Consider the following 16,036-nt stretch of genomic DNA (forward strand, 5'->3'; position numbering starts at 1 on the left):
GTTTTTTCAGGAGTGGGCGCACAATTGAGTGCTTGAGTGGGGAGGGGAAAGACCCAGTGAAAAAAGAGTGATTGCAGAAATCCGTGAGAGCAGGGGCAAGAGAGCCAATGTTATCCCTGATTGTCCTAGATGGAGCAGACAACTCTGGTAACTTCTTCAGGTGTGACAGGAGAGAAGGAGGAAAAGGAGGAAGGATCGAGGGAGGGGGAGTGATGGAGGGACTGGATGCGTTGTGAGTGAGTGTAGAAAGGGTGGTCAGAATGTCCTGGTTTTTGGTGGAAAAATGTGGGCCAGTGTACTGCAGAGGGCCTAGGAAGTAGAAGGGGAGGAGGATGCAGTGGAGGGGTTGACTAGTTCCCTGCAGATTTTGAAAAGGTCAGCCATGATGATGATGATAGGTTATTTATAACGCGCTTAATACCCAGAAGTTTCTAAGCGCGCACCTGGGGATTGAACCTCTGGTGCTCTGTGTCGCCTTGCTTGCAAGACGAGCATGTTGCCCCTCAGCTTTCCTCCAGAGACATGTTATTGAATGCACCGGATACCTGTGCCTGAATGTGGGCTCTTTTCTTTGCACGGATGGTGAGTTGCCTTCGGAGCAGGCGGCAGGCCAGTTTGTCAGAGGGTGAGCCTGAGGTTTGCCACTTTCCTTCTGCTGCCCTGCACTTTCGTTTCATCGCTGCAATTTCGGTGTCGTACCAAGTGTTAGGCTTTGAGGCAGGTTTCAGCTGGAACCTCATGACTGGGGCAAGAAAATCAAGAGTGTTGGTGATGGAAAGCTGGAGGTTGGTAAGGACAGACCGAGGGGGTGAGGAGGGGGAAGGTGGCGACGAAGGCAGCCTCAGTCACTCGTTTCACTGGCCGGGTGTTAGTGAATGAGGTTGGTGCGACTTTTGAGGGACAATGGGATCCAGATGGGAGGAGAATGGTGACAGTGGTCTGACCAGGAGTGAGGGGTGACTAGTGGTGGGGAGAGAGAGAGGTTAGAGTGTATGAGGGCGTCCAGAGTGTGTCCAACTGTGTGGGTTGGCCCGGAGGGGAGATGTATGAGCAGATGTATGATGCAAGTGACATAATTGTCTAATTCCACACGTGAAGCTAGTGACCCAATACAATCTGCCAGAGCCTAGGTGTGAGGCTAGAGATTGTGTATATGAGCACAGACATGAGACCTGTGACTCAGTGTGAGGAGGGTGTTGTGAGTATTTGTGTGGCTTCGGGGGTTTTCTCTGGGCTCCTGGCACGCTGTAACTGCTAAGCATTGGGTGTGTCATCCGCTGGTGGCCTGGAGAGGAGAAAATGACATGACAGTGTCAGTGACAGGCTGTTTTGGATGTTGCCAGGTGCTACAACCTCTCCCTGCTGTTGCAAAGTGCCCCAGCCTCCTGACTCTCTCGGAATGCGGTTCACTGGTCTCTGGCAGTGGCGGCTCTTCCTGCTCTCCTTGGCCTCCTGACTCGATGGTGGAATGTGAACCCTGGTCTCTCCCTCTTTTCTGCAATCCGGGCCTGCGCCTCACACAGCACCTGCCAGCCATTCCCTGTCCGTCTTCAGCACATATATAACATGAATAAGAGTACTGGCCTGATTCACAGTAGCATTTCATAATGGCGAAATCTCATCGGAAAACTCTCTGTAAACCAGGCCCTACGGCTGTAAGATCATTCCTGGAGTGCGCAACACTTCCCTCCCTTCTCTGTTTACTCTGCTGACCACTGCCGTAGGCCTCTGCTGCCCTCCGCACCCCCCCCTTTTCATGGAAAAAAGTGAAGGAGTTAGAACAGAACTTTGTGTGTTATTAGAAACATTATACATTTCTAGATACGACTCGATTCATCGTTCACAGTGATTCGCCATACACAGGAGGAGGTTCACACATACATAGGACTCTTCAGGTGGGACCAAATGACAAGGTAACTATTACTATACATGCAGGCCTCAAACCACCATGCACACCTGAGCCATCCCAAAGCATATTTGTAGTAAGCGTTCTCAATTGTTTTTCGATTTAACATATAAAATAGAAAGAACAAATATTAATAATTGATATTTTGGAATAAAAAAGCGTTCACACTTTATCAGTATCAGGTAATATTATACCCATAAATAATGTCGCCATTCATATAGTCACCGGGAAACGGCATAGGGGACATTATTTATGGGGATCATTTATGGGGTGAATGGGAGCGGGGATTGCAGGGGTATCCCCCGAACCTTTAAAAAAAATATGGGGGTTGCAGGGGTGTCCCCCGCACGTTACATAGGTCAATATCGCTGCAAAAAACAGCACCATTCTTGTATGGCGATATTTATGCGGGGAATACTATCGCATGGAACCACTTTATCATCTTCCTGTGTTGAACAACGCACACAGCCTCTACTCAATCACAGTCCAGAGCGAGGATGGAGTCTTTAAGGTAGTTCTTGATTAAAGCTAGACATTGGAGGATCCAACTGGGCACATTATGGCAAGATGTATTAGCACAACATAACCTTATATGGTATCACGATCTCACATGACCTAATGAAAATAACAAACACAATGCAATGCAGCACAAAGTGAAAAAACACCTCAGTGTACCAAGGAACATGGGATCAAAATGTAAACATAAAAGCATAATTCAACAGATTTCTTCCCAACTTAAAAAGTTCCACTCTTATAAAATGGCTTCCACTATAATAGAGCATTCACTGGGATGCACTGGTTCTGCATCATGGAGATGCTACTATTACTATGGTCCCTCAAATGTGTACCGTCACATGCCCTGGGAAGCTCTAAAGCTATTACTAGCCATACCTAAAAAGGAATAGGAAGTCCCGTTTTGCTACCTGGCAGGCTTGGACTGGCCAATAGGGCAATGACCAAACCAAAACCACAAAATGCTAGTGTGGGTCCGTTTTTTGGATAAAAGTGGGCCACTTGTTGGGGCCATGTGGGCAGTTTCATAAGTTACCGGTGTTACTGAATAAATATTCTTTAAAATGCACAATTTGCATCACATTTTATTGAAATCCTCCCCCTTGGCTACTACTGAAACAGTCTCTCACAAAGGGAATGAATTGCTATTTGCAACGGTGGGCCACTTTATCTTTGGTGCCCGAGACAATTGTGTGCCCCAGTCTGACTCTGCTGCCTGGTGTAGGTCAACAGAAGACAATATGCTCACCAACCCACAATCAAAATCAGTCTGCACATTCAAAACATGCATCCCCCCCCCCCACCGTCTACACAAGAAAACAGTAAATGGAAGTTGAACAAATGCGTCATACTGTCCACGAGCAGCAAACTGAAATAGGCAGCGAAAAAGCTCCCCCACCAGTGCCCACATATAAGCCACACAATCTGTAGCCACCCTGAGCGCCCACGCATAGCTTCACCTCACAAAGTAGCACACATTCCTCTGAAACCCAGGCTAAATCACAAAACACATTTCAGCACGCGCGGCAGAAGGTGGTCTGTGTGTGAGGTTTGGCAACAGCCTCATCACACTATTATATCGATTTCCATTTACCTGAATGTCAGCAACCAAATGGAAGCATACGTTGTCAAAGTCTGCTATGTTGCACGTCAAAGACAAACAGCCCTGAAAGTGTTGAGATTGAGAAGTGAGTATTTGTCAGGGATGAAGAAACAATATGCTTGAATGCCCACTTTTCACAAAGAAAAACTCCCCACAGGCCGCCTTTTCCAAATAGCCTCCTGTCAGAAATAGAGCATGCGCAAATTCACGCATCGGTCTGGAGAACGAAGTAGTATTGGCGGTGGGGGGCTCTCATGGTGAAGAGCAGGCAGCATAACGGTGGCTGTGCCCCAGGTCGCCCCACACGCATACACACACATGCCAGGTAAGTACACGCAGGACACGTCTTGTTGGTATGGGGTCCCAGCGGCAACTGCCGTCTCGGGACTTCATTTATTCACACACGCATGTGCGAGCTGGAACAAGGCTCGCGCATGCTCATAACCTTTGCGTACTATGCAACATCCCTATTTTCTTTAAACAAGAAACAATGAAACAATAACCATAACAATAACCCAACGTGAGTTAGCACAAACTGTTCTCGGCCTGTCCAGGTCCATGAAGTAGTCTTGGAACCTCGACGGACGTTGGCGCCCTTCTCTGCTCGGGTACCTCTTACTGCCCTCTGGGGACGGCACAGGCGCTTCAGGTGTGACGGGGCCCCCGTCTTCCTCATGTGCCGTTGTCGGCTGGGTAGCCTCTGAGGGCACGTCCTCATTAGTTCTCGGATTCTCCTCCGGCTGGTTGGTGTCTGTTTTCTTGAAATAGGACACATTTCTCTGACCTCTATTCCTCACCAGCACAGTGTCCCCTACTCCTATTGGCTTTTCCGATGTGGGGTTGTTCGATATTCTCTGAGGAACTCAAAGAGATTCTGGTGTAGCTCTCCTCCCCCGTTCATTGAAATTCTGAAGACTTTATTTAGAGTTCGCATGAACCGTTCGGCTTCTCCGTTTGCCCTTGGCCAGAGCAGGGTGACTCTCCTGTGTCTGATTCCTCTTTCTTCCAGATATCTGGCGAATTGCTGTCCCTGAAACGGCAGGCCATTGTCCGAGCACAGTTCTATCGGGAACCCGTGTGTGGCAAAGATCTTTTCTAGTGCCAAAATAGTGTGGTCACATGCTGTTGAATCCACAAGTTCAACTTCTGGGTATCTTGACCACTGCTCTACTACGGTCAGGAAGTACATTCCTCTCCCCGTTGATCCAAAATCAGCGTGCACCGTCCCCCATGGTTGTTCGCTTCTCTCCAAGGACCTTATCGGTGGGCCTCTTTCAGCTGGACTAGCAGCCTGGCAAGGAATGCAGGCACGCACAGAATAGTCTACACACCGCTCCAAGACAGGGAACCAAACTTTTGGTCTCAGCCGCGCTTTTGTTTTGGCTGCCCCTTGGTGCCCATTGTGGGCTAGCTCCAACACCCTGGCCACTAGAACTCGCGGGATGACAATCTGTCGACCTCGTAGCAGGAGTCCATCCTCGGTCACTGAGAGTTCATTGCGTGCCTTCCACATCGATTGCAGGTCCTTCTGTGCACCGGCCTCCCACCTGGCATTGTTGGTAAGCACATCTTTCCACTCATCATTGCCCATCGCTGCTCTGATGACTTGGAATATCTCGTCATCATCGGACGCCTCAGCTATTTCATGACGTGACAGTGCTACCGGCAAAGCAGCCTCCACAATGTTGCACACCATTTCGACGCAGTCCACCACCTCGACGTTGTCTTGAACACGACCAGCCCCAGGGTGCTTGGAAAAGTAGTCTGCTGGGTTGTGGGTTCCCGGCCGATATTGCAGTCTTACTCTATACTCGATCAAGGACAGCATCCACCGTTCGATTCGCGGTGGTGGTTTGGAGGATACCCCAGCCATGATTGGTATGAGTAGCTTGTGATCGGTGATAACTACCACGGGCTTGCCCAAAATGTACAGTCGGAAAGGCTTGCACCCCCACAATATGGCCAGAGCCTCCCGCTCAATTTGAGAGTATCTTCTTTCGGTCTCCGTAAGGGCCTTGCTTGCGTACGCTATCTGGCGCATATGTCCATGTGTGTCCGCTTGCATCAGTACGGTGCCCAGTCCCACTGGGCTGGCGTCCACAACGATTTCCGACTCTCTGTCTGGGCTAAAGTATGCCATTGTCTCTTGACCAGACAGTGCGTTCTTGATGTCTGTAAATGCCTTTTGTTCTTTGGTTGTCCATGTTACGTCGTTTCTCGTCAAAGCCCGCAGGGGCTCTGATAGCAACGCCAGATCACGAATGAACCTCCCGCAGTAGTTCACCATGCCCAGCTCTAATCTCGGATGGTGATTCTGGGGGGCCCACTTCGCGAATGTTTCGCACCTTCTCCGGGTCCGGAGAGACGCCTCCGGCGTGGAAAACAAATCCGAAGAACTTAATGCGGTCCTTGAAGAACTCGCACTTCTTCCTGTGTAGCGTTAGGCCTAGACTTTTGAGTCTGTCCAGTGCACGGTCCAGCCTTTTCAAATGTTCGGCCTCCGACTGCGCGAAGACCAAGATGTCGTTTCTCATGTTGATGACTCCTTTTAGTCCCGCCAGGGCTCTGCGGATGACATTCTGGAACACCTCTGCCGCTGACGAGACTCCAAAGCTCAGTCTTTTGAATTGATATAACCCTTCGTGGGTGGTGAACGTGGTTATGTAGCGTGACTCTGGGTGAAGTTCCAGCTGGTGATATCCTGATCTTAAATCTAGCTTGGAAAACACTTGGCCCCTTGCAGCTCATCCACGATGTCGTCCAGCGTGAGGTATCTTTCCCTCTCAATAGCAGCGTTTGGTAGCCGCATGTCTACGCAGATGCGGACTGCTCCAGGCTGTTTGGGCTTGGGCGCCACTACGATCGCGGACACCCACGGTGTCGGGCCTTCTACCCTTTCGATGATATCCATGTCAATCAGTGATTGGAGTTCCTTCTCTACTTGTGCCCTTAGATGGAACGGTATCCTTCTGTGCTTTAGGGCTGTCGGCCTCAGGGACCCATCAATGTGTAGTCTAATCGGGTCTCCTTTCAGCTTGCCTACTCCCTGGAATATGCTCTCGAACCGGTTCAGAAGGCGGTCAATATCCGTTTGGTAAACTGACATGGTAAAATGGACAATGTCTAAGGCCTCGGAGGCAGCGCAGCTTAAAAGAGAGTGCGGGTTTACGTCGGTTACAAAGAATCATGCCTTGATTGTATTACGCCCATGGGAGACAGGTGCCACGAAGACCCCATAGATTGGCAGCTGTGTATCCCCCAAAAGTATATATTCTGGCCTTGGACGGTTCAAGTTCGGGAGGGCCTGGGAGGGCTTCGTAGTGTTCTACTGCCAGGACAGAGACCGACGCACCTGTGTCGATCAAAACAGGTGTCGGTACATGCCCAATGTTCACCGTGCAAGTCGGTTGTCTTCTCCTCTTTGCTCCTGTAGCAATGTTTGAGGTGAAAAAGACCTCCTCTTCATCCTCCTCCTCCTCAGCAATGTCTAGTTCCTGCACTCCCTGTTCAACGGCAGACACATTCCAAAATCTTCTTGGGTTACCCCCACTCACTCTCGCTGCCCCACTCAACGTTGTCACCGGAACAGCCGCTCTACACACCCTTGCATAATGTCCGGGTGTGCTGCACCTGCCATAAACTCTCGTTTTTGCCAGGCATTCACCCACGTGAGGCAGATCATACCAACAGTACTGGCAGGATTGTGGGTTAGAGGGGGTTGGAGGGCCTTCAGCGCGTTTCTGGCCGCAACGTGACTTCCCTGGTGCAGGCCGACCAACAGCAAAAGCTTCCTCACTCCTACCTGGGTGCACCGCCACGTCCATCCTAGCTCCCCTGTTCTCAGCCAGTTCATATGCCCGCCCTGTGTCCAGGAATTGTGTGAGCGTCAGGCCTGGCTCCTGGAGGACCTGTCTCTGCAGTTTCCCAGAGCTGCACCCTTGGATTAACTGGTTCCGCACCATCTCCTCTTCATTCACCCACCTGCAGGTGCTCGCCAGGTGCCTCAGTCTTGCACAGAACTGGTCTAGGGACTCTTCGCCCCGCTGCTTCTCCGCACACATAACAAATCTGTCGAAATCCACATTCGCCATGGGGAGGAAGTGGTTTTGGAGGGCCTATTTGACAGCATCGTAAGTGGTCACCTGAAGGTTTAAAGAGTCAAATATTCTGTGTACCTCAGTTCCTGCTGAGTACACCAGTGTGGCCACTTTTGCATCGTCATCTGTCTCTCCTGTGGCTCTGAAAAATATTTCAAGTTTTTTCACCCACAGCAGCCATCTAGGTCCAAGTTTGAAGGGGGGCCTGATGTATCGAACTCTGGCATGGGCGCCAGAGTACCTTGTTGCCTGCGTGGTACTGGCGCAGGTGCACCACCTCCATCGTCCTGCTCACCCATTACAGTGATCTGTGGGACGACTTCGCTGTGTTACCAGCCTCACAACTGCCGGGTGCTCCCACTCCCTTCTTGAGATGCAGTATGCTGTCACCTCTATGGTTGGGTCCTTACAGCACAACGTGTCCCCACTGACCTTTTCTTCTTCTGGGCAGGATGACAGGAATCCAGCAGCTCATTGTGGTAGCCTTGCCTGATAGATAGCTTGTTTGCCAGCCAGCACGCTTGGGTTGCCTCTAGCACCTTTAGAAAATCGTTGCCACGGCCATTAGACTCCTAATAGCCATGGGGTGTCCAAAAATGTGCATCAATTCAATCACAGACGATAAACGAGCACCCTTTCGGGCCGCAACCGTCGTGATCGGTGAAGTTAAGATGGCCGCCGGCTCCGCGTCGGGTCCGTAGCCGCGTAGCGTGACGGAACACTTCCTCCGACTTCCGAGCATCTTTAAAAGATGTCGCAATCACACACGCGGTACCGCCTCGTCGCCAGTGTTAGCCTTTGGCTGTGCCCCAGGCCGCCCCACATGCATTCACACATATGGCAGGTAAATACATGCAGGACACTTCTTGTTGGTATGGGGTCCCAGCAGCAACTGCCACCTCGGGACCTCATTTATTCACACATGCATGCGCGAGCCATAACGAGGCTCGTGCATGCTCATAACCTTTGCGTACTACGCAACAGGTGAGGTCGATGGTAGGGGAAAGGCTTGCCAGAGAGTGGGGGGTTTGCAGGGGGAGAGAGGGGGAGTGGTGAGTGAGCGGGTACAGCGGGGGACTGGGTGTTGCCGGGATGTCCCCCTCGTGAGTGGAGGGAGTTCAGTGAGGCAGGAGTGGCTGCGAAGTATTGAGAAAGCCACTGAGCAAGTAAGGTGGTGAGGTTTGAAGCAAAGTAACATTTGAACATGGGCCTCAGTTTTCAACTGTTTTGCTGTTACTCACTGGGTGATATTTGACGTGTTTTAATGTAGCTGCTGTATTCAAGGGTATTGTGTGATAAGTGTCTGTCTCATGAATTCCTCTCTTAATAACCCTAATATTTCGAAGGTATGAAGGCAGGGTCATGGGTGGAGAGGATCTTTAATGGGGGTTCTGCTTTTGCCTTTCGAATGCCGGCTGTAACATAAGAGGGGATATAGGAAGTGTGGTGCTCTGTATATTATCTGAATATAACGTGTATTATGGGGTTCTAGTCTCTTCAGGTGTTGGTGACTTCGTCTTTTCCCCTTTCTGTTTACTGCTCTTCCTATAGAGCTAAAGGAAGCTTTCCAGGAGTTTGACAAGGACAAGGATGGCTACATCACCTGCAAGGACTTGGGGAATCTGATGAGGACCATGGGGTACATGCCCACCGAGATGGAACTGATTGAACTGTCGCAGCAAATCAACATGAACCGTGAGTGATGGGCTGGTCATAGCTCTATGATTGGACGTTCATCTTCTGGGTGTAAGCGGGCGCAGGAATCAGCAAATGTGGGGATGCCAAGAACTGGCAGAAGTGAGGCAGCAAGCATCACGTGAGCTTCCATTTTGATTGACACTCCCCATAGTCTCCTTAGGCCACACCAGAGCCCATTTCTTAATGTTGTTGCAGCATTAAAAACGATACACATGCACTCATATGTGATATGTATTGAGTCTATAAGTGTGGGAAAACGAAGATCGTCATATCGGATGAAGGACATTCATCATGAGGGGCTATGTGATGGGCTAAAGTAAGATGAAGGGGCTGGGAAGCTGACCTTGTACATGCAAGGTAGGTCCAGTATGTTGTTATGGCATGATATCGTACAAGATTTGTACACGGGTGACATGCACCTCAAGAGGCATCTTGGCTTTGGATCTACCCACCTCCTTCTGACATAGAGGAGAGAGAAAAATCGGAACAAGCGAGGGAAAAAATGTGTCTTAAGATTACTTCTCTTCTCACTTCTTCCTGCTAACTCACTCTGAGATACTTCCCCACGTCCACTGTGGATCTCTAGGGTCATTTACAGAAGGGTTGGATATAAAAGTGAGGTGGAAAGTCTGGTGATGTCAACAGAGTGACATCACTAGCCTTAATCATGTGCTTTGCTTTGAGGTATCTTAGGTTATAATGGCAGACACAGTGTTGGGAAGGGGATAATGTGGTGGGAGTGGAAGACGCACATCTGCCAGAACACATTCAGCTTCACCAATGATGGGCTCCCATGAGGAAATACAATAAACAATACTAAAACAATAGGTTGATAGCTGGTGCTAATTAAAGCACCTCAGACTGGCACAACAATTTAGGCTCTAGATTCTACCAGAGCGTCCAGATAAAAGCTACTGAACACCTGCTACATGCAATTATTGCAGCTCCACTTTCAATGGTTACTTTGAGGGGTGCACCTGTAGCCTACATGTGTGCACTATCTGTACCTGTCCTCTTGGCAACTTAAATAAGCAGATACCCCTAAGAATCCTGTAGACCACGGATCTGCTACCTTTGGCTCTCCACATGTTTTGCACCGCAACTCCCATCAACCGTAGCCAGCAGAGTCGATGGCAATGGCAAAGGCATGTAGTCCATCATGTTGTGACGTAGGTCATCCTGCGTTATGTCACCAGATTAAATAAAAGGGGCGCCCTGGCTACCGGGGGGGAACTCCGGAAAAAAACACAAGACGTGTGGCCTCTATAATTGCATGCTAGCTGTTGGGTGAGTCCCCGGCATGGACTACGCCTGAGGAGTGCCCCTACAACTAGCGATGAGGGTGGGTGGAGAACCTCACGCCCTCCCCACAGACTTCTTCTGTTGCTCCAAGCGGCTGCTATATTTCAAAGCTTGCATCCCACGAAGTTGCAGCTCAGAGCGGACCAGCTCTTTTTCTCTCTTTCCATCCTTCACATGCTGCATCGGTGGAGATCGGTGTAGCAGGCACCATAAGCTCCTGATCTTGGTGAGGCGGTGAGAAGAGGTTGGCACATGCACAAACCCACACCTTCAGAGTCTCACAGCTGCGATGAAATAAATGAATAAATAAAAAACATGTTACATAATTTAATAATGTATAAAACTTTCAAGACTAAAAATTAAGGTAGAAGTGGTCTTTGCTTACTCCTGTGATGATTCTTCCTAGCCTGGGAGAGCAGGGTGGTTAGCGACTCTGGGAAGGGTGCCTGTGCAGCCTCCACTCCCACCACATTATCCCTAAATTCTGTGACACGCCGGAACTGACGTCCCAGTCCCCAAGAGTGACATGTTAGATGAAGAGAATGAAGCATGTCCCCCATACGCAACACCTCCAAGTTGTCTGTCCTACACACTAGGCATACACAACCCCAGGGTGCTGGCAGGAAGTTTGACGTCAGTGCTGCAGTTTGATGTCGTAGATGCCCTGCCACTATAGGCCCATGTTAGGACCTATAGGTGGTGCGCCGAGAATTATTCCTTGTAGCGGCATGTGGAGATGAAGATAGGGCCAAGAAGTCCATGCTGCTGGTCTGTGCAGGAGAGGAGGTCCATCAATTTCTAATAAACTCTGTAGCCAAGGGATGTCTCCTGCAGAGAAGCAAAGGATGCCCTATAAGCCTACTTTAGATCCTTAATCATCAGGGAGTGCCAAATGTTTCGCCTTTGACAAGCTTGTAAAGGCCTAGCAGAATCGTTAGACGCTTACCATGCCAGACTTCGATAGCTGGCCATGTACTGCAGGCTGCAGGTTGAAAGTGATGAGATAAGAGCACACTTTATTCAGAATTGTGCATCGGCTCAGTTATGGCATCACATCCTCAAAGCACCAAGCATTGCCCTACAGAGGATTCTGGATCTCGACAGGTCTCATGAACTGTCCTCAATAAGAGTAACCCACATGGGGGAGGCTTTAAAAACACTTCAGGGGGGAGAAGCCCATGATATCTCCTCCATGCCTTCCTCATGGCCCTGAACCAGAAGCAGCAATCAATGAAGACTCTCAGGGAGCAAATAATTAGAAGACAGGCGCGTGGCCTGCAATGCCTTTGATGGCTCACTCCAGATCAACCCTGCTCACCTCCTGCCTTTTTATGTCAGAATTATGATCAGACTATGAAGATTGGAGGTGTTTATTCTCTGGACTATTAAGCAAGCCAATAAAAGGATTTGACCAATAAAAAAGTGTGATTTCATTGATGATAAAGCGTGGCAATAATTCAAATTACAAAAACAGAAAAACACAGGAAATGGGTGTCGCTCTGAATCCAAAAGCTGCTCCAAATGAATGAGTGCTGATCTTGGACAAATCTGGACATGGCAAGGCCTTGTCCATGAGTGAATCTGAACGAGTTTAACCTGAGGCAGACCTTTCCTAAAAAAAGGAGAAAGTGACCAGCAGAGGCCTGCTGGCTGGGAATTCCCTGTGAAAACGTGAGAGTTTCTGCTGGCTCCATGCCTTAAAGAATTCATAAAAAGTGAGAATTACAACACTGTCAAATGTAATTATATAAGTCCCCTAGGCTCATAACACTCCTAAGTCTCTCGAGTGGGAGAGAACTGGGAAAGTGGTTTCTACTTGTGCAAGGGGTCTCATCTATCATCTATATTAATAAAAGTCAAAATGTGTTTGTGGCTTGGCAAAACGTTCCTTATACAATTCCATGCCGTTTCACCAATCTGCATCATATTTTGCATAGTTACCTGTTAGGACCCTCCGGACATTACAGGCTACATGACATTTGGAAACCCCACTCCTGTCACTGTATTTCAGCAAATGTCAAAGTTTGTTTGTGGCTATAAATCATGAAAAAGGGAGTATTGCTGTGCCACTGGTTTTTAAAGCGAACGTGTTAATACAATTTGGTAACATCTTCTTGCCAACCCTCCATTTTGCAGAAAATAAATTAGTGCGTGTCACATCTATTTCTTTGACAAAGGAAAGAAGACACCAGAGAGACAGAAAAAAATGCTAAAATGATTCTGTATTTGGTTGTATAAAAGCGTAGAACAACTATTAAATGGTGATATTCAAGCAGAACATACAGTAAAGACAACCAGCATATAGATAGTGTAAATAAATACAGAGAACAAAATAAGTATTATTTGCAAATGGTTTGTGAATCAAAACGAAAACAACTAAATATTCATGTTCAATAATCACAACGATATAGGTTTTAGCCAAGGGACTGGACAAAGAAAGGAAGGGAAATGAACGGAGAAGAAATGGAAAAAATAGCAAAGATGTGGAAAGACACAAAGTGATAGTAGCTAGAAAGGGACAGGGTAATTCCTGTCCTAGCATGATCCTAAGGGCAGATCGTTGTGCTGAGCATTACTTATACAGCTCATGTTTTGAATTATCACTTTGTCAAACCCAATTCAAATCTAGAGATAAATTCAAAAGATGCAAACAAAGAAATGGTGGTACATCTCGGGAGTAGCTTAGTTTTCAGAGGTCAGGGTTGCCAACACAGTGGGGAACTTGATTAGGAGCGGGGTTTCTTGGTTTGGAGTATAAGAAAAACCTACAAACCCCTCACAGATATTGCGTTTCGGCGGTTAACAACCAAATTAACATGAAAAGTAAAATATTCCGCCTTCGTCAGGGCAGTAGTGACAGAATCCTTTACGAAAAAAGGGGGGGATACATCCAGATGAAAGCTTCATGGGTACGTCCCCATTCAAATTTTCGTCTCTGCATTAGAGGTAATAGGCAAGCAAAGTTTATGCAGCAAAAATGGCCAGCCAGTTGTGAGAGCCGTGTGGTCACTCTGAGATGGCTGAGATGGCCGCTGAGTACCTGCCGCTCCGGCATGGATTATCTTTTCTTTCCAAAAGAACAGAATTCTATTCAGGGCCACTGTCACCCGAACCCTGCAAGAACGCTTGCGGAAAAGAGAGGGTTTGTGGCTTGGCAAAGAGTTTTTTATTATACAATTCCACACTGTTTCAACAATCTGCACCACATTTTGCATAGTTACCTGTTAGAAACCTCTGGACATTACTGGCTACATGACATTTGCACACCCCAATCCTTTCCCTGGATTTCAGCACCTTCACACAGGAGACGGTTGCCTGAAATCTGCAAAACATCAATGTGGTCGTAGAAGGATCGGTCCCAACACGAGGAACAAAACTCAGGGGACTTCGAAAACCATGTTTCAAGACCTTACGATGCATGGTTTCTGAGATATTTGCACCGCAACAAACTGCACCCCGCTAGGGTGAAGTGGCAGTTGGGGTGAGAGCACAGAAGTTGCCAGTATGCAGCAGCACAGCAACTCTCACCTCCCCCAGCGTCTGCTCCGGCGTATGTCAGCCAGCTACACAAACCCATTCTCAGTGCAGTTTACTTAAGGATGCAAAGCACATCAAACGATAAGCGAATCGGAACAGCGACCTACAGGATCATTGATTTTTAACAATTGATGAGATTGTTATCATGTCTGTCTACAGAATCCATTCGGATAATGGGTACTCTTGCTAGTTGTAAATAAAACACCTTGACATTTTTGTTTGAAAATTTAACTCAACAATGCTTTCTGACTATATTTAAAGCCAAGTGAGATTTAACTTCTTGTAGAAAACATAGCATTCATCTGTATGCAGAGCCCATAGGCGGATACATTATTATTCACAGAATGAGAATAGGGTATTGGAGGCAACATTTCTTAAGGTATAAACAACTTGGGTGTAGTCCTGGCATGAGGTACCAAAGAGCACACATAGCAGCTCTCGTTTAACCTCTCCCTCCCCACTTCACACATGTAATTATACCACATGTTGTCTGACTCTTAGTGGTGCACATCAGCAGTGGTGTCCAATATTACCCCTATATGCAGATTATACTCTATCTTGGCCTCAGTTTCTCTGCTGGTTTGTGTCATTCCTAAAGATACATCTGTGTCTATGTTTGTGCCATTTTTATTTCCATCGCCATACTCAACTTTATATGCCTGCCACAATGTAAAATAACCACAAAGAAACAATATCAAAACTTCACAGAGAAAACAACATACACAGCATAACATATATATTACACAATGCTTGCAGTGTTGAAAATGCTGAGGAATAGAAAAAACAGACAAATCTATATCTTTCATCATGGTATAAGGATTTATCAACTGTAGCATGCTGGTACTGGGGCTGTTGTCCCACGCTTGGAGGCACCATTCCATACTGCTGTTGATACGTAACTGGGATAGGTGTGGGGATCATTCATATATGCTTGCCTGCTCATACACTCTTGTGCAAAATGGCCCAGTCTCACCCATGACCAACATGGTCGTGGTCTTCCAAATCTATGCTCCATCCCTCCAAATCCTCCTCCTTTGCCTCCTCATCCTCCCTGAAATCCTACTCTACCTCTTGGAAAACTTTTCTGGTAACCTCCCTGATACCCTCCCTAATAACCCTGGCTCTCTGGACAGCCTTGATACCCTTCTGTCCACTCAAGTACCATTCTCATCTCCACCAGTGCCATTCTCTGCTCTACTTCAACTACAGGCAGGCCCGTAATCACTTCTCCTTCTATGCTCAACTTCTCTAATTTCTTCTGTACTAACTTCGCTTTAGCCTTCTGCACGTTATCCACCATTTCCTTCTCATTCACCTGCCGCTGATTGCAATGATGTACTATAATCGCCTGAACCTCTGCACATCTCTTACCCTCAATCCTCACTACCTTATCCAAATCTTTATGCACCACTTTTGGAAGTCAAGACCTTGCTTTAACATGTGATAGAATATTGCTATAGTCGTATCCCATGGTTCCCTGTCTCTGCCCTCCACATCTCTTGTATCTGGAGTATGTATTGTGCTGGGTCTTCATCTTCTTGCATAGCGCGTGCCATAATTGAATGTATATCCAGTGTGTTGGGATATGCAGCCCTTAAGGCGGCCCACACTCTAGCCTGACAATCTTGAAAATGTGCCCCATCATGATTGCCATCAACTATCCGTACCCCTGGATATCTACCTTGTTCCAAATATCATCCTCTTGATCCCCTAAAAATGCAACAATCATTTCATGTCTCCTACCATTAGTGTAATGCCTGCAGTCTGTTTTCCAAGTGCATATATCCACGTGCCTGCTCCTGCTGTGAGTGATGACAGGGACTTTATCAAATTGTTTCTACTTTGCCCTGACAGGACCCTTCTGTAACAATGGAATCTGTG

At 47.8% G+C, this 16,036-nt stretch overlaps 1 protein-coding gene across 3 annotated transcripts in view; it reads left to right on the top strand.

Moving 5' to 3' along the window:
* The window catches only part of LOC138581094 (calcium-binding protein 5-like), a 478,774-nt gene that overhangs the window by 401,458 nt on the left and 61,280 nt on the right, over positions 1-16,036 (top strand). For all 3 annotated transcript variants that reach the window (XM_069652169.1, XM_069652170.1, XM_069652171.1), the window contains exon 4: positions 9,170-9,313. In XM_069652169.1, the coding sequence (XP_069508270.1) occupies positions 9,170-9,313 (144 nt within the window). The remainder of the gene's footprint in view (positions 1-9,169; positions 9,314-16,036) is intronic.

Source organism: Ambystoma mexicanum, chromosome 3p (assembly GCF_040938575.1).
Source record: "Ambystoma mexicanum isolate Mex_15411 chromosome 3p, UKY_AmexF1_1, whole genome shotgun sequence".
Taxonomy (NCBI): Eukaryota; Metazoa; Chordata; class Amphibia; order Caudata; family Ambystomatidae; genus Ambystoma; species Ambystoma mexicanum.